This window comes from Protopterus annectens, chromosome 1.part1, assembly GCF_019279795.1.
Source record: "Protopterus annectens isolate FY-2018-M chromosome 1.part1, PAN1.0, whole genome shotgun sequence".
NCBI classification, from domain to species: Eukaryota; Metazoa; Chordata; order Ceratodontiformes; family Protopteridae; genus Protopterus; species Protopterus annectens.
Genome location: NC_056726.1, coordinates 1,768,725,119 through 1,768,751,194, shown reverse-complemented (window position 1 = coordinate 1,768,751,194; position 26,076 = coordinate 1,768,725,119). Strand labels below are relative to the sequence as shown.

Genomic DNA, 26,076 nt, shown 5'->3' with positions numbered 1-26,076 from the left:
ATCCCTCAGTGATTTCCCCCTGAGGCGGAATCAGGGCAAAGTAGTTTCTGCATTTCTTGTTTAGAGGGGAAGCAAATAGATCACAGCAAGGCCTGCCCCAGTAGGGGAAGATCCGATCCACTATTACAGAAATGAGGGACCACTCATGAGGCATCAGGATGTTCCTGCTCAGATTGTCTGCAATAAGGTTGGCACTCCTGGAAATGTGCTTTGCTAAAAGAAAGCAGTTTGAAGCTGTTGCCCAGTGCCAAATCCTCATGGCTTCCTGACACAGTGGGTAAGACCTGGTTCTGTGTTGTTTGTTTATATACCAGATGACTGACATGTTGTCCGATTGAATTGCAATGGTTGCGGAAGGGAGGGATGTATGGAACACTTGCAATGCTAAGAGAACTGCCCTCAATTCCTGGACATTTATGTGCAAAATGCTCGGCATGGGGGACCAGGTGCCTTGGACCATCTTTCCTTGGAAATGCCCCCCGCCACACCCTTACAGAGAAGCATCCATGGTCACTGTGGCCCTGGGCTGGAGGAGAGAGAATGGTCGACACCAAAGATTTGATTCTGACTTCATCCATCATAGCATTTCTTTCTTGCAAAGGTTTGTAAGGCATATCATGTGGTTGAGAGGGTGGGTTAAGATCGACCATTGTGAAGAAAGGAACCATTGTAATATTCTCATGTGCTACCTCACCAGTGGTACTAGGGTAATGGCAGCTGCCATAGAGCCAGGAATTGCAGTACAAGGCATGCTGGTACAAAGATCTGTGGAAGGAGGGCTTGGATCTGGTGTCTTATTTTCAAAAGCCTGTGAGGAGGGAGGGAAGCTTGACAGGATGTTGTGTCGAAGACCACTCCAATGAATTCCAGTGTTTTTGTTGGGAACATTTGAGATTTGTCCTTGTTGATCATAATCCCAAAGTTGAGAGTGAGCCCTTGAGTGTAAGAGAGGCTGTGGGTTAGAAGATTCCTGGTCGAGGTGTTAAGGAGTCAATCGTCTAGATACAGAAACACCTGGAATCCTTGTAGTTGAAGATGAGCTACTACAACTGCCATACATTTGGTGAACAGTTGGGGGGGGGGCTGTCGAGACACCGAATGGCAGTACCCTGAACTGATACTGATTGGCTCCCAGCCAGAAGGGGAGAAATCTCTGGGAGCACTGATCCCTCTTTATGTGGTAATACGTTTCCTGGAGATCTATAGAGCACATCCAGTTGTCCTTTCCCAGAAAGAGGAAAATGGACTGTACCGTGACCATCTGGAATTTTTGAGATTTCATAAATTTGTTCAATAGGCTGAGATCCAGGATTGGTCTCCAGTCCCCTGTCTTTTTTGGCACTAAACAGAACCTCGAGTAAAACCGAGATCCTCATTGGTCTGGTGGGACTGGTTGGATGACTCTTTTTCTTAGCAGCTTTTCTATTTCTAAGGCTCCTACCTCCCTCTGATTGGGTGGCACATCAAGGATTCATTTGATGGGTCTGGGAGTTAACTCGAATGGCATATGGTAGCCTCTGGAGATAATTCTCTGCATCCAAACATCGGTAGTAATAAGTTGCCAGGCTGGTAGGTGCAGGGAAAAAACAACCCCCAACTGCTTCCAGAGGAAAGCAATCAGGCTGCTGCTCAGTAGTGCTGATAGGGTTGGCCAGAAAAGGAATCTCTAGCACCCTGGTATTACAGACCCTCTCTACTCCAAAAGGGGCATCTTCCAGATGAGTTGCTCCCTCTGTCACTGGGGGGATTGCTCACCACGAGTGTCATGAAAAGATCCCTGGGACTTCTTGAACCACAATTTCCCTCCCCACTGGTTCCTGGAGTAGGACCTCTGGGGGTGGAAAAACGTATGCCCAGAGCAGACAAGGTCTTTCCATCTTTCTCACTTCGTGCTAGTGTGCCTCATACTTTGGGACCAAAAAGTGCAGATTCGTTGACAGGCTCATTGACGAAGGAAGATTTAAAAGGGTCTGCAAAATCACACAAATGCATCCATGCATGACGTCTCATGACAATGCCTGATGCAGCATCTCGAGCTGCCCCCTTGGTGGTGTGAGATATCAAATGCATTGAGGAGTTTGAGATAGATTCTAGGGTAGCTAGCTTTGAGGCAACAGTGTCACGCACATCATCAGGCAGTACCCCTGCCAAAGAGGTGGACACTTCAGAAATTAGGTCTCTTTGGAGGCAAGTGAAGTGTGCCAGATAGTTCAGCAACCAAATGGCAAAGATCACTGAAGCATAGGTCCACTTCCCCAGTCTGTCCATGGCCTGAGACTCCCTGTTTGGAGGATGGACAGTGGAACTATCTTCTGCCCGTTCCCTCTTGGTGGCCACTGCCACAACCGTGGAATCAACCATCAGCTGTTTGGACCAGTTGGGATGGACTTCGGGGGTGAATAAAATTTTGTCCAGCCTCCGGGGAACAGGTTCTACATTGTCCAGGGCCTTCCAGGCATGCTGCACAATCAGCTTTACAAGCTCATATGCAGGTGGGGTCACCCAGGAAGAAGATGGCCAGGCACGGAAGGCCTGCAAGAACACCAATTCCTCTGCAGAAGGGTTAGAGGACTTCCAGTCTCCCCTCTGCTTGAGAATTTTGAGAATGTCTCCAAATGAGACATCATCTGGGGGAGACCATGGGGACCCTTCTCCCTCATTGCAATCAGTGTCCTCAGTGATAGATTCCTCAGGGGAATCAAGATGCTTCCTCTTGCACCATTTCTTCTGGGGTGGCTCCCCAGTGGGATCTTCTGAGGAGGTCTCCAGAGAAAAGGTTCCCTTCAAAGGGAGGTCTTGTGGCTCCCGTGCTTGGGATCCTGAAGTATGGGGTTGGGACAGCTGCATGCTAGAGGGGGGTTCTGGTGTTGATGCCATTGGTACTGACTGCAAGCCTGTGGAGGCAAGGACCCTCTCCATCACCTGGAAAGCAGGCCCATCCGAGGAGGGATGGGAGCCCATAACCAAGAAAGACAACCTCAGAACTGGGGTCACACCTGCCCTGTGGAGCACACCTCCAGGTGAGGAGCACTGAGAGGACTGGAAGCTGTCTGAGCTGTGGACATAGATGGCGCCAGTGAAAAAATAGGTGCTGGACTCGATACCAGCCCAAACACTGCTCCGAGAGTGCACCAGCTCCAATGGAGCTGATGCAGCAAGGCAGGTCAGTGCCTTCAGGGGAAACTCTGCAGTCATAGCCAAAACAGAATGCACCAGAGTGGTCACTGCTACTGAGATCTCTGAGGCCTGGGTAGAGGCCAGAGGAGCATAAACAGGTGAGTAAGCTGTGAAGGATTCTGTGCCAAGGGGAGCGGAAGGTCTAGCTGGTGTGGGCAACCCCTAGCTGGCAGAAGCTGGTCCACAACCCGCACTACATCTTGTTCAGAAAGGCTCCTGGTGGATCTATAGGAGGCTGCTGAAGGAGAGTCAGGTCTTCCAAGAAAGGGGCTAAACTGGTGCCCCAAAAAAGGGTCGTAAGTTGGAGAGTATCTGGTTCTTGGGAGATGTTCAACCTTAGGAACTAAGGTGAGAGTCTGTGGAGCTGAATAAGCTATTGGCACTGTGACTGGGGATGGTGCCGAAGTGGGTATGGTCATCAAAGCCGGTGTCAGGACCAAGGATGGCATCAAAGATGATGGTGCTGAAGCTGGAACCAAAACAGGAGTCAACATCAGAAACGGCACTGAGGGAGAAGACACAGGGCCTGGTGTCAAAGTAGTCTGTGCCGATGGCACTGGCGAAGCTCGGTGCCAACTCGGTTCTGTAACGGTCGGGGATGTAGGGACCTAGTGACTCCATTTCTCCTTGTGTTTCTTGGTTTTAGGAGGTGGTGAGACCTGCAACCCACAGAGAGCCTCTGAAAAAGGCATTTTGACTAATCCTTTAAAGATAAGCTTGTTTTTGCACTCTGCTACAGTGCAGTTACTAAAAATAGAGCAGATGTCACAAGAAGCATTAATATGGTCCACTCCCAAACAATAAATGCACAGAGCGTGACCATCCGCATTGGGCATCTTTTGCCCACACTTGTTTCACTGTTTAAACCCCCAACTTAGCTTTGTCTGACATATTATACTGACAACAAAAACTACCCAGAAGGAAAGAACAAGTGAAAGAGAAAAAGGATTTTTTTTTTTTGAGAAAGATAAAGAGGGAAAGCAGAGAGTACCAACGATAGTATCTAGAAGTACCACAAGTGGTAAAAAGAGGGCCTACCAAAGGTAGGAGAGAGGAACATTACCAATGATGGTAAAAGGTTAACTACCAAAGGCAGAGGGTAGGAAAAGGAAGCAGGTTACAGGCGAGATGAGAAAATAGCAAGACTGACTAAAACGAACAAGGTTTTGAAAGAAAACTACACAAAATATACACATTTTCCACTTAGCTTTGAGAGAGATAGGCTAGGCACATCTGACAAGAAACGTGGCAAATGAGATCTGAAGAGACTATAAGAGGAGCATTATGGGTGGGTCTTAGCTGAGAGTTTCTGGCGGGCACGAGCTTGGAAATGGCTAAGTCGGTTCTGAGAAAGGAACTAAAGTCCTATCAGTAAGGAATGAATAAAGATTTACAACATCAGTTGTTACTTTATCTGTGCTGATGTCTCCTTGTATTTGCACCTGAAAATAGCCACTTTTTCTTTTATGGGAAATCTCTGGAACCAGTTTTGTCAACAATCTGTCTGGATAGCCCCTAGCTTTAAACATTCTTTTCAAGTTGTCACATTCTGTTTGAAACTCTTCATCTAATGCGACCATCCTGGCTGCACAGACCAGTTACCCCTTGACAACTGATGTCTTTTGATGGGCAAGATGTGCACTGTCTTAATGCAAAAACGAGGTGGAATATTTTTCCTTCCTATGTGTATTAGAAAGAAATCTTTCAGCATATTGATCTTTTTGCACGTTTACATCTAAGTAAGAAATAACAGTGTTACTCATTTTGTATGTAAAGATCAAAAAATCAGTATTGCCATTTAAACAATTAACAAATTCTTTTAAGTCATTTTCATCACCTGCCCAGAAAATAAAAATATTATCCAGGCATCTGAAATACAGGGGCATTTTTTCTTTATATTCATGCCTATTTAAAACATACATCCTTTCCTATTGGGCCATGACCAAGTTTGCAAAAATGGTACCATATGGTGCCATGGCTACCCCTATTTTCTGTAAAACATACCTTCCCTCAAAATATATGTAGTTGTTTTCTAGTACTAGCTCAAACAGATTCACATATAAATTAATTTTCGATTGTGATACAGCTTTTTCAAATAAAAACTCCCTGACCCAGTCAATACCCCACTGTTGTGGGATCACCGAGAAAAGGTCTTTCACATCAATAGTAACAAACAAATAGGCATCATTGTACTCTACTTCATTTAACAATTTCAAAAAAATGCCATGATTCTTTGCATATTTGTGTTTCTTGTTGCAAAAAACCTTTTAACTTAAGATCCACTTACTTAGAGCAGGCATAGGTGACAGAATTGCACCCATCGACTATGGGATGCATAGGGGTTCATTCAGCCCCTTATGAATCTTCTGTGTACCAAAGATCAAAAGTATTGTAGGAGAGGACATAGTGAGATAGTTATATAAGTTGATATCTATATGTCTTTCAAGAAACCTGCCTTGCAGGGACACTGCTATACTTTTGTAGGCTCCATTACCTTGATTTTTGGAAACTGCTTCATATATATCCATTTCCAAAATTGTTATCATTCTCTTACTGTAGTCAGGCACATCCATAATTATGAACCCACCCCCTTGTCAGGTTTCATAACTCTGATATTCTGCCCTTTGAGATATGTTAACAGTTCCCTTTCATTACTTGTTAAATTATCTGCAGCCTTGTTGTTCTTGTGCAGCATGTGTCCAAAGTCAAGTTCACATATTTTCTCATGCATCATAAGAGCAGGGTGGAGGGGTGGGTTGAATGTGCTAGGTATATGTGTGTCAGCAAACACTGTCATATCACTTTTAAACAATAATTTAAAACTAAGCTTACATGAATAAAGTTTTAGGTCAATACGAACTGTGGCAATATTTGTCCTAGACATAGGAACAAAATTCAGTCCTTTGCTAAGAAAATCAGCTATGCTAGAATCACCCAAAGTCTGTGAAAAATTGTATATTTTAAAGTCCCTGTGTTTATTCAAAATCACTGATGGGCCTTGCTGCTGCAAGTTATTTACATAACATATCTCTGGTTGCTCGGTTCTGGTAATTGTTCCTGACCTGCCTACCTCATCGGGGACAGTTCTGTTGAGGGTCCCTTCACTGATTCCTCCGTGAAGGTGTACAAAAATCCTGGTCATTAAAATTCTCACCGTTTCTTGCTTTTTGATTCCTTTCAATAATTCTTTCAAAATGCCTTAAGTAAGGAAACTGTTGTTGATCGTTAATATTAAATGACTGCTGATTTTCAGTATCAAAACCATGCTTATTTTGTATTTGCTGATCAGTTTCCATCTGGACCTGGGAATATTCAGGAGAATTAGCAATATCAGACGCATGATTTTTTCTACCCCACTGTTGACTCTTTGGAGGCTTTGAGTATGCTATCCCTCTTACATACTCATCTCTGTCTCTATTCAACTTTTTTATTTTATTTTCTTTGAGCATCATTACATTTTGTTCAATACTGCTATAAATGCATTGATACTCAAACTTATATCTAGCATATGCCTCATGCTGTTTTATGCTATTTTCTAGCTGGTCAAGTTCCTCACCCAAATTGTCCATGTTCTTAGTATTATATTTGATTAAAACTTAGAGAAACTCACAACCATGTTTGTTAAATAAATTGACCAGTTCGATATGCAGAGGGGAATTCACAACTAAGCCTGTATGGTAGCGCCATAATCTTAAACCCTTTGATATAATATTATTACTTAAACATTCCTTCAGATAAGCATTTTCAAGTCGTAATTTTTGGAACTTATACAGCTTATAGTCAAAGTTATTCAGTATCTCATGCATACTGTCATTAAACGTTTGCTGAGCAGGAGAATTATCAGAAAAATCTAGGCCTCTATTAAACCAGTCCCTAAAAACAGGGGTTTCTGGTGTTGCCCTAACTGTTGATTATTATGACTACTTAATGAAGTACAAGAATGTGATGCTGCACTCGCACCTAAAAGAGACATACCAGCAGCTCCTGCCATTTGTTCAGCTTGGTATCCACATGTCTGCTGTTGCTGCAATCCTGTCAATAAAGCTGCAATCCTGTCAATAAGCCACTGAAAATGGTCATAACATGACATGTACTGAGTGAATGCCAGGCACCTTCTTTTCTTGTACTACTTTTGTAATGTCTTCTGCTATTTAAAAAGCAGCTTCACGATAGTTTATTGTTTTTAATGGAATATCTGGTCATGGTATCAGTGACTCTAGTGGGGACTGGTGAGCCATGTGATGAGGAAAAGTTTTAAAAGTGAATGCATACAGTTTTGAGTTAGATCTGAAGAAGTTTAACAATGTTTAAATGAAAGCACTAATAATAAAATTGGGGTCTGTATATAACCAGTTTTCTGCTTTGCATTATTTTTTTGTTTTCAGCATTTAAGTAATAGGTTATACATGCTTTTTTGTACAAGCCTGTTCTTGTTTTTTTGTTTTAAGTTAGTGAACATGCAGGAATACAAAAGACAGAAAAACTGGTAGGTTTTAAAGCTAATGTTCTTATTAGAGTAGCTAACCTAAAATCCTATGTAAGTTCATATAGAAAATTATAATTTGTATCATATTAATGATACATATTTTTACAAGGCAGCTATGTTAAACATAATGCTAAGATGAGGATTCAGAAATATCATAACCAGTCCTGATGCAAGAAAATGGAGACTGAAAACTGTAGTTCAGATTTGAAAAGAGAGGGACTCTAGAAGTTAGGTCTCCAAATGATGCTGAATAGCACTAAGAGCTGCCCAAAAGTTAAGTCAAATGTTTTGTTTATCTGTCCAGTTAAATTCCATAGATACAGTGACTGCTGAGGAAGCCAGCCTTGGGCTGTTACAGAGTTAAAAGGCATTCTAAGGAAGAAAAAAATTCACTGTGCTTTGCATATGTATGGAAGTTTTCATTTCTGATTAAATAGATTATATCACGGATAACTTATGTGTCGTCACAGTCCAGAAGACTAGGTCCAGGAATGCCAAACTAGGAATATTGCAAGTATGCTGTTTTAGATGTTTTGGGAGAATGGGGCTGCGTAGGTTAAATACTGATTGCACTGAGGACCTGAAAAGGAAGAAATAAATTTCATTTTTCTATCCTTCTTCTCTTTCTTATTCTCTAAGTTTGTGTAAATTCAGAATAGCTATATTTGGAGATGGGGTTATGGGAGGTTGCTCACATATTAGGGGTGCCTGGGGGCATGCCCCTATAATATATATATATATATATATATATATATATATATATATATATATATATATATATATTTGTTGACCACATCAGTGTGGCCAGTTTGAAGCTGAGACCCTGAGAAGTCTTGAGGGTTTAGACCTTTTAGTTTAGATGACTTTTGAGTAAACTAAGAGATGCACAATCAATCATAGTCAATTGTATGACATGCCTAGCATAATGTGAAAGTAATTTTACAGTATTTATATAACACACTGCATCACTGTAGAATGAAAATGTATCTCATCTTTAGAAAGGGATATGCAACGTATGGAGTATGCTAATTTAAATGATAGTGCATTATAAACATTTACTACTGAGTAATATGGTACAGAACATTTCTAAAGAATCCAAGGACTTCATGGAATGCTAGATGATTTCTGATGTCTCTGGGTATTATTTATTAAGTCTTGTGGCATGGCAGTGTACTTTTTAAGCACAGATAGCAGACAGTTAGCCATATTCTGAACACCATCTATGAGAAAATGCTAAACTTTGAATTTGTAAATTACATTGTCAGTTTCTCAAGTGTTGACAAAATGCCTTTATCAGCAAGATGAATTTGAAATATTTTATGGAATTGAAGTTCAAATTCAAGTCTGTGTGCAGAGATGAAATTATATAGCATGAGTCCTCTTTAGCAACATCATATGATGAGTCATTTATGGCATTTGGGATATAGAAGTTAATTCTAGCACAAAAAGAAAAAAGAAAAAATATGCAAAATGATAGACAAAGTTAAAAAGAGAGGTTTTACGTGGTCCGCTTCTTTTTCATTCCCAAGCATTGTGTGTGGTTTACATACATATGTGCATACATATATATGTATGTATATATAAGCAACTATATATTTTTTCTGAAATTCAGGAGTTAACAACCAAGTTAACTTAGGTCACAGTACAGAACAACTCTTTTCTGTTTACTTAGGCATCCTTAAACATAGCACACAATCACATACACATGCATGCACCCAAACAGCGACATGCACAAAGATAGAAACGTTGCACTGTACCTGTTTTAGTAAACTCATATAAGTTGTCATTTCCCATCCAGAACTCAGATGCTTGATTTCCAAACCCTTTCTTGTAATCCTTCCAGCCACGGTAAAAATCTACAGATCCATCCATGCGTCTCTGGAACACCTATAAAACATACAAACAATTTCTAATATGAATGCTTTGGATAGTTTAATTAATCATTATCTTCTCAGTCCTATCTGTATATATAGCAAATGTATGAAAAGGGTCATTTTATTTCTTAAAGTTTTTCACTTTCTAAAATAGCATATTGACAAAATCTATTTTCAACTCAGATTAACAATCTGATACACACACACACACACACACACACACACACACACACACACACACACACACACACACACACATGCACATAAGCACTTGCAAGCAAATATCCATTGTTAACTTACAAACCTTAGTTTCAGCAAGCAAAATGCCGCCCGTTTAATTCAGATGTTTGCTTACATTAGTTTTCAGATCCTCCTTTTATGTCAAAACAAGTACAATATCTACCAGAGTGGAATGCAGGGAGGTGTATGTTGGTGACATGAAGATACAAAGCCTGCTAATGGAACAGATGACCTGCGTTTGAGTAGCGGTGCGGGCGCATGAGGGTGCACATGCTGACAATGGACATGCCTATCCTGATGCTGGAATTATATGGGTCAGATATCTCACTGAGCCTTGAAAGAAACCAGAGCTCAAATAAGCTTGATTGTCAAGCAGGGATGTGTGTATGGGACGGCTAGGAAGCAGGCTGGTGTAAGGGCACAGGGTGGGCACATCTACACACCACTCTGCATTGGCCACTCACCTGAACAACATGATGCCAGCATGCTGAGAGGGACAATAGCGCTAGGGGCTATTGTTCAACCACCATGTGAATGAAGGCTTGCTGTTCTGTGTTCCAGTTCTCACTATCTGATTCCTTGTTACCTAGGCAATACAAATTCACACAGGTGAGGTTGATTCCCCAAGAATTTGAGGAGTCCACCCTGACTTTGAGTACTATCAGGGGAACATCCTGGAAGGAACAGTTAGGGAATCTGGGAGTTGTCTAAGTGTGGTGATCAGAAGAACAGCCAGACTAATGGAGGCTGGGAAGGTTGACAAATTTCAATTCCTGAATGTAGCTTATAGCAGTGGTTGCAGTTTGTCATAGATAGGCTGCAAATGTACTATCAAACTGCTAACCCCCGGATTTATTATCCTTCTATGCAGGACTAGCTTAGTCCTGCACAGAAGCGGCTGTTTAGGAGCATGACGGCAGTGAGCCATGTATATTAATGAAGGCGTGCTGCCTAAGCTTCTAATCTTACATGGAGCATGTAAGAGTGCAGGGGGCGTGTCTGAGACCAGAGCTTTCAGAATATACATGCCCCTGCAATGAAGAACAGCAGACAAGTGCCAAACCAATGAGTGAGACCGCTCATAGTTGCATGCATACCCCCAGCTCATCGCTAAGCTACTGGTAATGCAGCTTAAATGGCACAAGAGGATAAAAAGCAAGATATATGCAAATGAAGCAGTACAGCAATAGTGTAGTGAGCAGAGCATTCACCTTATGAGCAGTCATTCCTGGTTTGAGTCCCACTGCAACACATTCCATTTTCCATGTCAAATAATTTTATGACCAATATATTTAGTTGCATAACCTACAAAATAACATATATATGTGAATTGGAGTACTTGATTAAATGCAGTTTCTCCTATAAGAGGTATTGCTACCTGCTGTCTGTGACACTGCTGCCCACACAGAGGAAGGATGCCCACCATACAGGAAAGGTAAAGGGACCACGCCTACATGATGTAGGGATTTATAGTAGTTGGTTGCCATGACAGTGGTAATTGGAAGTACTACACAGCATGCTGCATGCAGGTAGCAAGTGGAGGACACTGATTGGTGCAGGGGCCATCACCTGATCATGTGCATCACCTACAAAATCCATGCTGCAAACTATTTAAAGCAGCTCAGTCCAGTTACTGGAGAGAGACTGAGAGAGACTGCATGAAAGGCACAAACAAACAAATAAAAAAAAAAACCTCAAGGATACCAACCAGAAGAGACTTAATCCCCAGAACAGGTATGTGAAGTATATATGCATGTAATTGACTGCAGTACTTGGTCCCTAATAATGGGATAGATTATGCTGAATGGTTTATATGTGCCTTCAGGTGTTGTTGTACTCATGTTCAGCTGAACAACTGCTAAGGACAATAGAATCCATCCCTGTGGGTATTGGGCCATACCCATCAACCGTGCAGAGCAGCACTGACTGATAAGATGTAAGCCATCATAGTGTGTGTTGTGTAATGGCAAGTATGTATATTACTGTGGCCAATAGCTGGTGATGGAAGTAATGCCATAATGATGGAAACATGAGTTCCACAGCCCACCTCTTGCAAGATACTCAGGTTAACCTGTATTGCAGCATGCAGGAATGCCATAGGTGTGCAATAGGGTTACCTGCAGTCTGGCCCTACATATACCCCCCTAATGTCAGGCTGTGTCCATATGTGGCAGCTGTCTGTGTTGTAGCAAGGCAGAACAGTGCAGATGTCCACAAAGGTGTTGTGAGATTGTGGACCTGATGTTTGAATGCGCCCCATAAATACGTATGCATATATATATATATATATATATATATATATATATATATATATACATGTATGTCCACAAATATACAGATACTCATGTGTAGACATATATATATATATGAACATATATATATATATATATATATATATATATATATATATATACATCATATATATCTACACATATATACATATATACCTATATACACATGTCTACATATATACAAACACACACACACACACAAACATATATGTATGTAAATACATGTCCCCTATATTACCACCACAGTGCTACATGCTATGTGTGAGGAAACAGCACACATAGCAATACACACAGATATATACAGCTGTCAGTGTGTGCAACATGGACGTGTATGTCAAATGTGAACCCCTTGTTGGGACCACATTGCCCTTGTCTGTGAAGTATGGAATGGGAATATGGGAAAGTATGGGAGGTAAAGTTTTGGAGGTGGTCAGGGTTGGTAGATATAGAGGACAGCCTACTAGGGTGGTATGTGACACATGTGGTGGGTAAACACCCTGAATGGTGTGTGTGGTCTGTGATGTGGACACCCCATGGGCCCAATAGGAAAAAGCTTCTCTCCCACTGCTACTCACAGCAGCAGTCAACATCCCAAAGGTGCCTGGCCTGGAGGCTGAGCAGGAGGAGCATGTGGGTCTGTGAATGTGTACTGGGTGCCTCAAGGTGATGTAGCACATCCCACATGTGTCTATGGAGCTTGTTATGGAACAGACCCTGTATCTGACCTTGGGGGACAAAAGCATGTCTGTGTCTGCCACCAGGGGGACACAACATCCTCTGAGTTGGTTCCACCTAAAGGTATTGCTGGACCAGTACATGAAGAGGCCCCAGGGTGGGTCATACATGTGATGTGGCCTGGTAACATGGGCAGTTGAGTTGTAGAGGTGGTTCTGCTGAACAATAGTACATATACATGCTACTGTGTCACTGTTATAGAACATATGTTGGTAATAATAGTCAACACAATCCCAGAACATGCCCAACAGCATGTATAGATAAGCCCAATAACACAGAATGTCAGATGTGCAGCAACCACATAGCAGGCATACTGCAGGCATATATGGAACTATTGTGTCTCTGACAATAGCATGCAGGTGAATGGTCTGTAACATGCCAGCAATCATGGTGTCCACAAAGGGAACATGGCTACAAACACATTGCACAAAGTGTGGTACAGTACAATATCTGCCCCACTGGTAGGTATGCTGTAGCCATACCTATTGATTTATGTGTACAGTTTGTTGTCACTGATATGATGGGGGGGGTGATAGTGATGTGTATTAAGAACTGTGGTAACCTTGCTGCATGACTTGCTCACACCTGTGTCCATCTTTATGCCTTTCAGGCACGATGTCCCATGGAAGGCTTTTGGCATACTCAGCAGCTTAAAATGTCATTCTGGTGAACCATCTCATATACCACTATGCTGTCTTGTTTGGCCGGGCTGCCCATGATCAGCTGGAGTGGACTGCCCTGTGGAACGACCTAGTCCACTGGGTCAATGATGTCGGACTGCACAAACACAGTTATGAGCAGGTCCAGCATCATTGTTTTGACCTGCTTCGCAATGCCCATTGGCATGCTGCTGCAGTCCAGGAGAAACACCTCGCCACAAGGGAGGCATGCCATCCATCCTCCCTGACACGTGTGGAGGAGCTCCTAGCCAGCCTCGTGGCACCTGCCCATCCGCATAGCCACCAACCACCAGACACCTTTGTGGAGGTGGGTGCTACCCACACACTGGCCAAAAACTGTGCAGGTAAGGCCACAGGGCACATCAGTAGACCACTGTTGCATATACATCTGCATCTGTACAGGTAGATCATGCATGTCTGACATGTCATAGATATAGTTTGTTGCTGCATAGTAGTGATAAACAGATGTGCATATGTGGTAGTATTGTGGATATGTACTGTTGATGTATTGTAATGCTGCACCCACCCTATAGCAATGCCACAGGTGTGGTCACTGACTTTGCATCCCTCACCCTCTTATCTAGGTCCCTCCAGTATACTATCAAGGCAGCAGCCTGTAGCTGGTGAGTATGGTTTATGTAGATGCTTTCCAGCACACTGGGCATGCAATGGCTATGGTATATTCCATGCACACATCGAACACACCTACCCAAAATTCATGCTGTACATGTGCACATATTGTTGCTGTTAAATGCACGGCATCACAGTGGTGACCATGATGGGGTACTGGAAGGGTATGTCAGACACCTGCAAGATAAGTAACATCCTGTCATTGCAGAATGTGTCCTCAGGGAGTAACATAATGTTGGGAGGCATTGCCTACAGTAGGGACATGTTTGGAACAACACCCATATACAGTGCAACACTAATGTATATACCTGTAGGACAATGGCAACTGTTGCAGAGTTACACCATGGCATAAGGTATTACTGTGGTCCACATTATCAGCTGGGACTAGGCTGTAACATGTGCTGTTCAGTGTATGGGATACTGCAAAGTGACATACGTGTAGGCCTTTCTTGTCAAGCATCTCTAAATAGGCTGAAGGTGGGGGTGTCGGCATGACACAACAGTGCACTGCAGCAGGAATCCTAAGGATGCTAAGAATGGCTGCATCTGCACATAGTCAGGTTCAGGAACTGTGGCAGATGTAACCCTACCCCCACAGCAATAGTGATGGCAGTGTGTGAACACCAAGGGATGTGCACATGAGTAAACCTTGCAATCATGCAGATTAGGGGGACATGTGTAGAGCAGACTGAACATACACTGGCAAACGCAGATGACCCATGCAAGTATACCCCTGCCAGGAGTAGTGACTGCTGTAGTACACATAACAATAGGTGCAACAAATTGTCATGATAAGGGTGCACACACATATGACCACACGGAGTGTATGCATTGTGGTCAGCCTCCATACACCTAACACATTCTGTAGACACTGCATGTGAAAGTACAGGACATATGTCACATATCGGGCTCATGTACTGTTAAGATATGCGGTAATGTGGTCCCATGGCAGATCAAGGATGGGTGCATCACATCAATAAGGGTGTGTACACCCCCCCATAGTCATGGTATGCTCTGATGGTTGTCAGTTTAATAGTATTGGATTGGTCATACATGGTCCGTTGATGTTGAGAGCTGTAAATCAGACATCAGGCATTCACAAATGACATCTGTCCACATATCATCCCAGGTATGTGTTACTGAAAAACATAGGGCTGTGAGCATTAAAGCTGACATAACTGACACAGTACTACACATTCAGTAATGGGTTGTACACCTGTGAGGTGTGGTGCACAATACATGTTAGGGTGCAGAACAGGTTCACAGCAATACGGTGTACATGGGTGCAGTGGTATTCAGGGGAAGGGGCATCACTTAGTGACACAGTACATGCATCAAACTCATGTATACTGTTGCTAGCATGGATTGATTATAGCTGCACTGCATGCTGTTGTGTACCATATGTTATGTATGTTGTCAGATTGGTAATAGGAGACCTTTGTGTACTATCATTGTGCAACCTCACCTGTATGTTTGTATGTGTGTGTGTGTGTGTGTGTGTGTGTGTGTGTGTGGGTGTGTGTGTGTGTGTGTGTGTGTGTGGGTGTGTGTGTGTGCATCCTGGTGGGCAGGTAGTTTGTCTGTAGGGTCACTGTGGTGAAGTTGAGGGAGGCTGATGCATGTAGGATGCATGTGTGCATGTTTGTGTGTTTGTGGGGGTGGCCATGTATGCACATGTGTACTTGTGGGGTTGTTCATACAGCAGTACCTTCCTTTGGGATTGTGCAGTACAAGGACATGGACTGCCACATTACACACCAGGAATACTTGTCATGTATGTAATCACAGGACAGCTGATAGTATAATAAGGTCTGTAACATGGAACAGGCATTGCGAGGGATGGTAGACACCAGGTATATCCTTAATATCGCATTCAGCAGGGAGGTGACCAACAACCCATGTATGCAGCACTACAGATGCATTGGGGAAACTAGTCAACACCAGGGAGTGTATCCATATATTACAGTTGTCACATGATAGGCTGAGCAGCATATCTGGTATGTAGTGAGCAATACATACACATGACACTCCGGTGCATGATATTATGGAGTGAACATAGTAGCCCACACATTTAGGGGCCATGCTCATGATGTCCGGACATACACAGAGTGAATACCGAATGAGAGTAGTGAGGCCATCTAAAACCACTACACAAAGGTCAGGCAGGTAATGTGGTAACAGGTCTTGTGTTGTGATCACTTGTCTAGGCATTTAGAGTACTAACATGTTAATAAGTGGTATCAATGTTTGTATGCTGCCAAGTGTGATGCAGGATGGGGAACACATGGAAATATATGTGGGACTGTCTGTAAAGTTATGGACGGGTAGGTATTACGGTGGTGTGTGTGTGTGTGTGTGTGTGTGTGTGTGTGTGTGTGTGTGTGTGTGTGTGTGTGTGTGTGTGTGTGTGTGTGTGTACTGTTATACAATGCTGTACAGGTTTTAAAGTACGATTATTGTTTTCCTTCACAGGTGGCGAAGTGGGTCAGGGTCCCTCCTGCATGCAATCTGATGCTGGTGTCCATACTGACACTGACGATAATGATAGTACTGTTGAGGCACAGGTGGGGTTGTCAGGGGCCAAAACAACGCAAATATTTGACATCCCCCTTTTAGCCACCCCAACCCCACACACAGTTTCAGTGCCTATACATACCCCATCACCAGTGGCCATAGCAGAAGGACAGCTAGCATTTGGTGGCAGTGCACAGGAAAGGGTGTTAATCATGCCTACTGTGTCTGGTCACAGCAGGCATAGCCGGATGTCCGGCAGGGCACCACATTGTCTGATGTCCCAGGGTGCTCATGGTAGGGCCGCTGGTCATCATGCCCCTAGCAGATGCGACACAGCTGGTACCAGCAGACGCATGTTTCAGGCTGTCATGGCGGTGCAGGCACATACTGAACGTTACACCAGACAGGGCCTGAGGCTGCAAAGGGCTGCTCTCACATCTGCAAGTGACAATGCCCGTGAACTGGCTGGTGCCATCCTTGCATTAACTGAGTTCATGGATAAATGGTCCAGTGAGATGATGGCCCTCATCGAACGTGGTCTGTCTGTGCTTGAACGTGTGGTGGGAGTGCAGCGACGGCCACGTAGATGTAGGCCATCAACAGATGGCAGTCAACATGGACATGCTAGGACACCAAAGGGCTCCTGTAGTGGCAGTACCAGCCCCGGCACTGTGGGGGGGATCTGTCCACACCACACCACAGCAGGCCATGAGCACATGGTCCTGGCCAGTCCCAGGAGGGACCTGGTTCCAGCGGACATTTGTCATCATCAGGTGAGAGTAGCACATCAATGCCTGTACCTGGATGTGCCCATGGAACCCCTGGCAGGCAACAGTTCACATGTTCTTGACTGGAGACAGTGAACTGCATACCCTGCCAGGTATGGTCTGCAGCTGTCCATAAACACCTGTGTAGGGCAGCCACATGGCAGAACTGTGTGCATGCATACCCACACACTATACAAACACACCTAGGGCAACTCCATACATGCACACACCACATCACCACACCAATTTCACCTTCAAATGTATGGCCCACCCTCGGCCTCTGTCAAACCAACTACACACCCTGTGCATATGATGATACCTATGCCACATCCCTGTCATCCATACCATCGATGGAGGGACAGGCAGGTTAATATGGGTCTGATGCACATGGTGACTGCACTACAGTTTACCACAGTACTGCAGTGTAACATGTTGTAAGGAGTAAAGTGTAATGCATATATGTCAGGTCATGTAGCCATCCAGCAATGATGCATTATAACTGTTAGTAACACTGGTTGATTGTGGTCTCTATAATGATATCCATTTGTGTTGTAGGTGTACATGTGTCAGCATGAGGATGGTCTGCAGTCATATTCCACAACAGGGTATGGCACTGTGGTGACACTATGGCTGTGACATAGCTGAGGTACAGTTGAACACATGTCACAGGTTTATATAAAAGTTATTGCCTGTGCCACATGGACAGGTGGCCCACTGGGATGTGTATAATCTGCAAACTGATGTAGACCCATCCACATACATGCCAACTCTTACTTGGCAACACTAGGACTAGACCCCTACCTAGCTATGTAGTGATACTGAAGTGTGTGGCTTTCATTGCACACACCACACAGTGTTTAGGGCGAGGTGTATTCCAAGTTACATGTTACATGCAAAACATCCCCAGACATGTACAGTATGCTAATGGGAGATGTAATGGGTATATATTGACAATACGTAGTGTGACATACCTTCATATACACATTAACAGACACATAACAGGCAGACACACGTCTGGGAGACCTGGGCCTATCACTGCTAACTAACTTGTCCATGTGTCCAATGTGTTACAGGTAGGCTGCACACAGCACATGCATAACTGGACTGGATTGTGGTATTAGTTACCTGTATGGTTGATGGTGACAATGGTAATCATAACATGGAACATGGGACATATACCAGGTGTACCTTGGTGTAATGACAGTGTACACAGCACCCACATCCCCCAGTGGGTATTGTACTTCCTGAAACCCATGATGACACTCTGACATACCCACCATCACACATTAGCCACAACTGTGATACAACCCATTGTATATCCCAACAGTGTTACTACAGGGATATGCATCTAATGCACATGCCACATGCATAGTAGGGTGTTGCATTGTCATGCCTTACCTATGGGTAGCAACAACACTACCTGTACTACTGTGTGGCAATGTGTATTGTAATAGGAGTATGTGACCTCAGAATGCTATACCCTACAGATATATGGACATGCACACATACACACACTTACCAGAACACAATGGATATCACATGCCTATCAACCCATTTATACAACAATGTTGTGCTGGTACTGCAAGCTTGTATAGCCGATATGGAGAGGAGCTTAACAGGGTACATGTAATGTCCCATACAGCAGCAGCTACAACTGACTATGGCAATGGGGTGTTGTGGTGGTTGTGAAGGCCTCATGGAATTCCCAAGTACAGGTGTGCTAACATACAGACACTGCTATACTCAGTCATGCACATGTACACGTGTCAGTACTGGGGTGCATCACTGCTGGTGGTCATAGCTGTGTACCTAGCTATTGTCCAAAGAGAGAGATGGGTTGTGTAAGGGTTGTGTGTACAGTGGTATCCTGCCACCTGCCATTTTGCAGCAGGCAATCTTTCAACAGACACTACTGTGGTGACCCTCGGGGTTAGAGTGACATGCATCAGCCAATCCTCCAGGTACCTCCTGCACATGACCACTGAGGTGATCAAATTGACATGTATACAACATGCATTACAACACATGTTTAGTGTCTGTGATGGAGACCTGTAGCCAAGCATAGTCTGTTAACTGTGGTAGTGTAGTGGAGGTACCTGTGGCATGTGGTGCATACAGGGTGTTATCTCCTATATGTGCAGTTCTTACACAGCTGGGCAGACATGTCAGTGTCAATACAGCTTATGTTGCCTGTACATATCCCAGCTAGATGTCTGCCATCTGCACATCTGTACAGGGACTGAAAGTCATCAGCTTGGCAAGTAGCTATGCAGTAGGATGAATGTGTTGACAGATAGACATTTGACAACAATTTGTATGCCATAACTACATGTCAGAAGCCCTCACTAACATGTGCTGTACAGACGGTACTCTACAGTTACATTCCACATGTCAGATCATTACCCAGTAGGGGTTATATACCATGACACAGCTCACACACCAGGGATACAACAGGGAGGCCTGAGAGTCCAGCTATGCCTGCAGGTGTGTCTGTTGTCAGTACTTCATTTAGCACTCTACTCTTGCCTGGGTAAGCACTGTCAACAGTAGTACAGCCATGATACACTACATGCCAGTGTGACAGCACATACCCTGGGCTACTACCCCTGTATGTAACACATTTACATGGATAACAGTGCTGTACAGGCCTCATATATGTCTGTGTCCCACACATGACACTCACACCCCTTGCTACTGTAATGACAGCACATAGGCACATGTATTGTACATGGCATTACATACACTTATTATAGATGTAATTACCCTGCTATGTTATCAGACTGGGTGGTGTGAACTGATTACCAGGACTAAGCCATGCTCGGCAGGTATCAACACTTCTCCAATATAACAGCTAAGCTGATTTGCGCACTGGTAAGTGAAGCCTACACTGTGTAAGCACCCGTATGTTTACCTGAAGCTTAGCACCACTTAGCTTCGCGCAAACCCATGCAAATGAGCTTAAAGCTGCTCAAAACTACCTTAATCACTCTGTATCCAACAGCCCTTGTTATGCCCAGCAAGAAAATGAACAGCTCTTGAACCCAGGACCCTGTACACTATAGTCACAACACTTAACCACTACACCATGACCACTGTGAAGACAGCTGTTATTTTCCAATATGTCTGTCAATACATATAGTGATTAGTATTGAACAATTGCCTTTACTTCCACAATTGTGTAGTACTTGTTATTAATATGACTGTTGCATCACATATGTCGTTTTGCCATAATGTACACATATCAGATACATATGGTGAGATACATCTGGGAGGGTATACACAACTGTGAGGTTTGCACATGACAGGAATATGGATATATGTCTACATGTACATACGCATGTATATTCTACATATGTCTGTATACACATCTGTATAGTGCAACATATATATGGCCATGCATACATCTCCTCGCATATATATATATATATATATATATATATATATATATGGGTCTACTGCTTTACATCGAAAATACACTTCTTCGAAATAGAGCAGTAGACCCTACACTTCAGAAAAAGTCCACTTAAACGAAAGTGCACTTTCGCTGAAGTCTAGTTCCCTGGGCTACCCCAAAAAAATTAAAAAAAAAACACTAAACCATGTCCCCCTGCCCCCCCCCCATGTGGGGTCTGTGTCCCCCACAACCCCCTACTTAAATATACCAATTCTGAGATCGCACTACAGCAGGGGAAAGGAATATTCCCATTCCGTGCTGTAGTGTGACTGCTGAAGTCAATGTTCGAAGTTTCACTACTTCGAACAAGTGGACTCTGTGAAGTGGGATTCAAAGTAGTGAAACTTCGAGCATATTGATGGATCCCATATATATATATATATATATAATATATATATATATATATATATATATATATATATATGGATATGTATATGTATGGATATATGGCTATATGTATATATAGCTATATATGTATGCACATCCTATGTGTATAGATATGCCTATTTATGTAGATATATATGTAGATATCTATAACTATGTGTGCATACATATCTATTCTGATATACCTATTACTGTCAATATATATGTAGATATCCATAAGTATATGTGCATATGTATCTCTATCTGTATATGTGTAGACATATATTGCTGTGTATATGTATATATCTGAGGGTTTATATGTATATATATATATATATATATATATATATATATATATATATATGTACATATACATATCCATCTATGTATGTCGATATGTATATGTGTATAAATCTATATAGATATATGGATAATTATATACATATATGTCCATCATATGTCCTGAACATGGAGTGGAATACTACCTCAGCCCCAATAGCCCTAACCTCTTAAAGCAAGGGGATGCCAGGTATGTATTGCAGGTATATATGTAGACTATTGCTACTGTGCTAGGGGTTGTCTTCACAGACATGCTGTGTGTGGGAGGTCACATCTGCTTTTAACATGTGCACCATTGGCTACTAACAGACATCCTAAGGACATCATAGTACAGTACCACTGCTAGCACAGTAATGATCCTGTGGACTACAGCAGTGATATGGCCAATAAATGTGGACAGTCTGACACACTCTTATCAGTCCAGAGGAATACATAGAACCCCTTAGTGCAAGACATGTGGACCAAGCCTGACAATGTGGATGTTAACAACCATGTAGATGGGTATATCATGTAAATACTGGTATACATTTTCCCCCATAGGTTATGCATTCACACATGCCTGTCTGTCCTGACACATAATAACTGCTGGTACAGAGATGCCATGGCCACACACTACCCACAAGTTAGTGACATACATCTGTACAGCATCCCACTGCTTTGTCTGACATACATGACTGTTATGGTGGCCTGGCAGCAGTACATCTGGCAAGTATCTGGACATAATATCACACTGGGTAAGTACAATAAGCTGCTAGACATGTAACAAAGCATTGTGCAGGCTACAGGCAGACTGGCACAACATTGGCCTACATTTCTTATGGGGGAGTACACCTGCACCTGCATATATAGCAGGCTGTAGAGGCATGTCACAGCACAGAGTAACAGACACCTGTGTGAGAGTGCATAACCACAACCAATGTGAACACAGCCACAGCCACATATGGTAGCTAGTGTAATATTACAGTATATGGACTATCTGATCAACACCATCCTCATATGTGCCACTCACACACTAACCCTACATATACTTGGCCACTACACAGTGTTGTCTGACGCCTGTCTGTGGTATGGGACATGTGTGTATTTGGCCCTACAAACATGTAAGCCGATAGGGTAACATACAGTGGAGCAGCATGTAACATCGGATAGAACAGGACCAAGAACAATGACATCTACCACAGTCTGTACACAGGCCAAGGTACATATTCACAATACACACACTGTCAACAATCACCATAAGTGCACAGACCTCAGTACTGTACATACAACCGTGGAATGCCCAGGTTATGTCCTCAAAGATAACCCCTACTATACATAACATGTGTCGCAGTTTGATATCTCACTGGCTTGTTATCAGATATGATGTCAATAAACTATGGTGTACAGAACATATGCACCTCTTACTGCATGACATATGTACACAGGTTGACAGAGTTGTGGCTGGAGGCACAAACACAGGGCCAATATTGACATGTTGCTGTGATAACCTCATACATTTACTGTTGTAACAGGGTTTGTTGTGACATATGTCCTATGAGGGATATGAAGTCAGTAACTCTCATGTCTGTCACCATGTACTGACTGCAATCCTCACACTATGCTTCTGCAGTTCACAGATAGGTGCTCTGTGAGTAACACAAGAAACAAAAGGCACCACACACTGCCGAGTCTGCAGATGACCCTACAGATTCGTGTTTTATCAGAAACATAGCACTGTCACGACAGGTATAAAGACATGTAGACCATCCATATTCACACACACCCTGTTAAACCAGCATTACTCCAAATGCAGAACAGCAACACTTATATTCTGTAGTCATGTCAGGCACATCCCCCTCCTGTGTGTTGGCCTGTTTCCACAGTGTATGTAGTTAGAGGTAAATCCCCAATCCATCTGTGATGCTGTTTGCCCAACAACAGATCTAGGTCCTGCTCACAGTGAATGAAAAGGCCCAACACCCACATGATGTTCCTAGATATTGGAATGTGTGTTCATGCAATTGGCTATGGGAATGTTACCACAGCTGTTTCACATGCAATCAGCTAGGAAAGGGCTGCAATTTGTGCAGAGGCCATCAGCTGATCATGAGCATCACTTACAAAACACATGCTGCTGCCTACACAAAGCAGGTGTAAGCCTCCACATCCACCAGACAGGGTGTGAGAGAGGCAGACAGAGGTAAAGATAAGTCAGGGAGAGGGTGGGAGAGTAAAACATAACCATGTCTCTGTCACACACCAACCAGTACAGGGTATCAAACTCCTGACTGACTATGTATTGCTATCATATGTCTATGCAATTATTGGGTGTGCCACATAGCTTACATGTTAAAGAGTTTTCCAAACGTATATGTGATGGTGAGTGACATCTGCAACAGTGATATGGTAGTGATATGGTAGCTGTAGTACACATGCCTGTCTGCATGAACAGGTGGCAGTGTAAACACAGCCACACTCTCTCAGGGACCCACACACATTGACACACTTGGCAGGGTCAGGAATACATCTCCTCACTAGTTAGTTTGCCACAATACAGTACTGCACATGCACCATAGGGGTTATCCGGAGGTTATATGGGCAAAGGATATTTAGAGGTGTCTGACATCAGACAGCATGCTTCATTATGCTAATGGGGGTTATAGTGAGCTTGAACGTGGTCAAACCATAATAAAGACAAATACACTATTCAAATGCATGGGCACATATAGATATATATATATATTTATTTATCTATCTATCTATTTATTTGTTTGTTCATGCATTTGTTTTTTATTTTGGACATTAACTTTTTAACCTGGTTTATAAAAGTATTAAACTGTATTTAAATGACTTATTTACATGATAAAAATCTTTTTAAGAAATACATGTAACATTGATTTTAAATGAACACATTCGTTAGAACGAGGGGCGTATTTTAAATGAATTACTCATGAATATTTAAATGAATTACTCATGAATATTTAATTCAAAAGGAAACAAAATTGATTCGCTGTTTTAAATTTAATTGAAGCATTCTGATAGGTTGCAACTAGTAAGTAATTAAATAAAATGGGTTTTTGTACAGTTGCCAGCATCTGATGAAGTCGAATGGTTTTATGACGAAAACGCACTTGTATGTGATTAAGGCATTTATGGTGTGCTTTCAGTGTCGTGGCTCAATAAAGAACCAATTTTTGGGATATCTTGCTTCGTTTTTCCTGGCTTGTGTAGGTGGTTACTAGTACTTTTGGCTTGGATTCTGCTTACTTTTGGTTACTAATACAAGGGTTGCTAACTTTGTTTGCCAGGCCTTGATGGCACATGTAGGGGTATGGATTGGCACCCCAGCCTCTCGGCTATTTCACATCTGTTATCCTTATAAGGTGGACATTGTGACATATAATAGGGCCACCATATAAGAAAATTGCAAAACTCACTCCACAATGAGTCCAGTTGTTACCCATTCACAGCCACCTCCACACAGGATACGAATGACAAACACACACCTGACATGTTTGGGATTAAACCTCCTACCTAACTAGTCTATTACACTATAGCAGTATGCAGTAATAGGATGCACAATGGAGATTATTAGAGTATTTGTTCCCCAAAGGTGTATTTAACAGTGAATGACATCAGCAGGCTTGCCAAAGTAGGGCATTTGAATTGTAGTGAGAGTGACTAGCCTAAAAACCATTGCTCCCTACACAAACATAGATATACACACAAACATCCATAATTGCCATGTGTGGGAATAGAACCCCTACCAAAATACCATATCACACTACAGCATTGCACTGTTATAGGACATGCCACGGAGATTACTGGGTTACAACTTTCCAAAAGTGTATTTCACAGTGAATGAAATAAACAGCCTTGCCAAAGTAGGGCATTTGACCTGTAGTGAGCGTGACTAGCCTAAAAAGCATTGCTCCCTACACAAACATAGAAACGCACACACAAACATCCACATTTGCCATGTGTGGGAATAGAACCCCTACCAGAGTACTATATCACACTACAACATTACACTGTTATAGGATGCGCCACAGAGATTACTGGGCTGCATTTTTCCCAAAGGTGTATTTCATAGTGAATGACATCAGCAGCCTTGCCAAAGTATAGCATTTGATCTGTAATGAGTGTGACTAGCCTACAAAGCATTGCTCCTTACACAGATAGACACACACACACACACACACACATACACACACACACACACACACACACACACACATACACACGCACAGTTGCCATGTCTGAGATTAGAACTCCTACCCAACTAGTTTATCACACTACAGCATTACACAGTTATAGGACATGCTACAGAGACTACTGGGCTACACCTTTCCCAAAGGTGTATTTCACAGTAAATTACATCAGCAGCCTTGCTAAAGTAGGATATTTGAATTGTAGTGGGTATGACTAGCCTAAAAGAATTGCTCCTTACACACACACACACACACACACACACACACACACACACACACACACACACACACACACACACACACACACACACACACACACACACACACACACACACA

The 26,076-nt window shown here is 42.8% G+C and overlaps 1 protein-coding gene across 1 annotated transcript in view; it reads right to left on the bottom strand.

Moving 5' to 3' along the window:
• LOC122812120 (ficolin-1-like) overlaps positions 1-26,076 on the bottom strand; it is a 418,766-nt gene that overhangs the window by 241,075 nt on the left and 151,615 nt on the right. Inside the window, exon 6 of the mRNA XM_044084413.1 lies at positions 9,421-9,550. Coding sequence (XP_043940348.1) covers positions 9,421-9,550 — 130 coding nt within the window. The remainder of the gene's footprint in view (positions 1-9,420; positions 9,551-26,076) is intronic.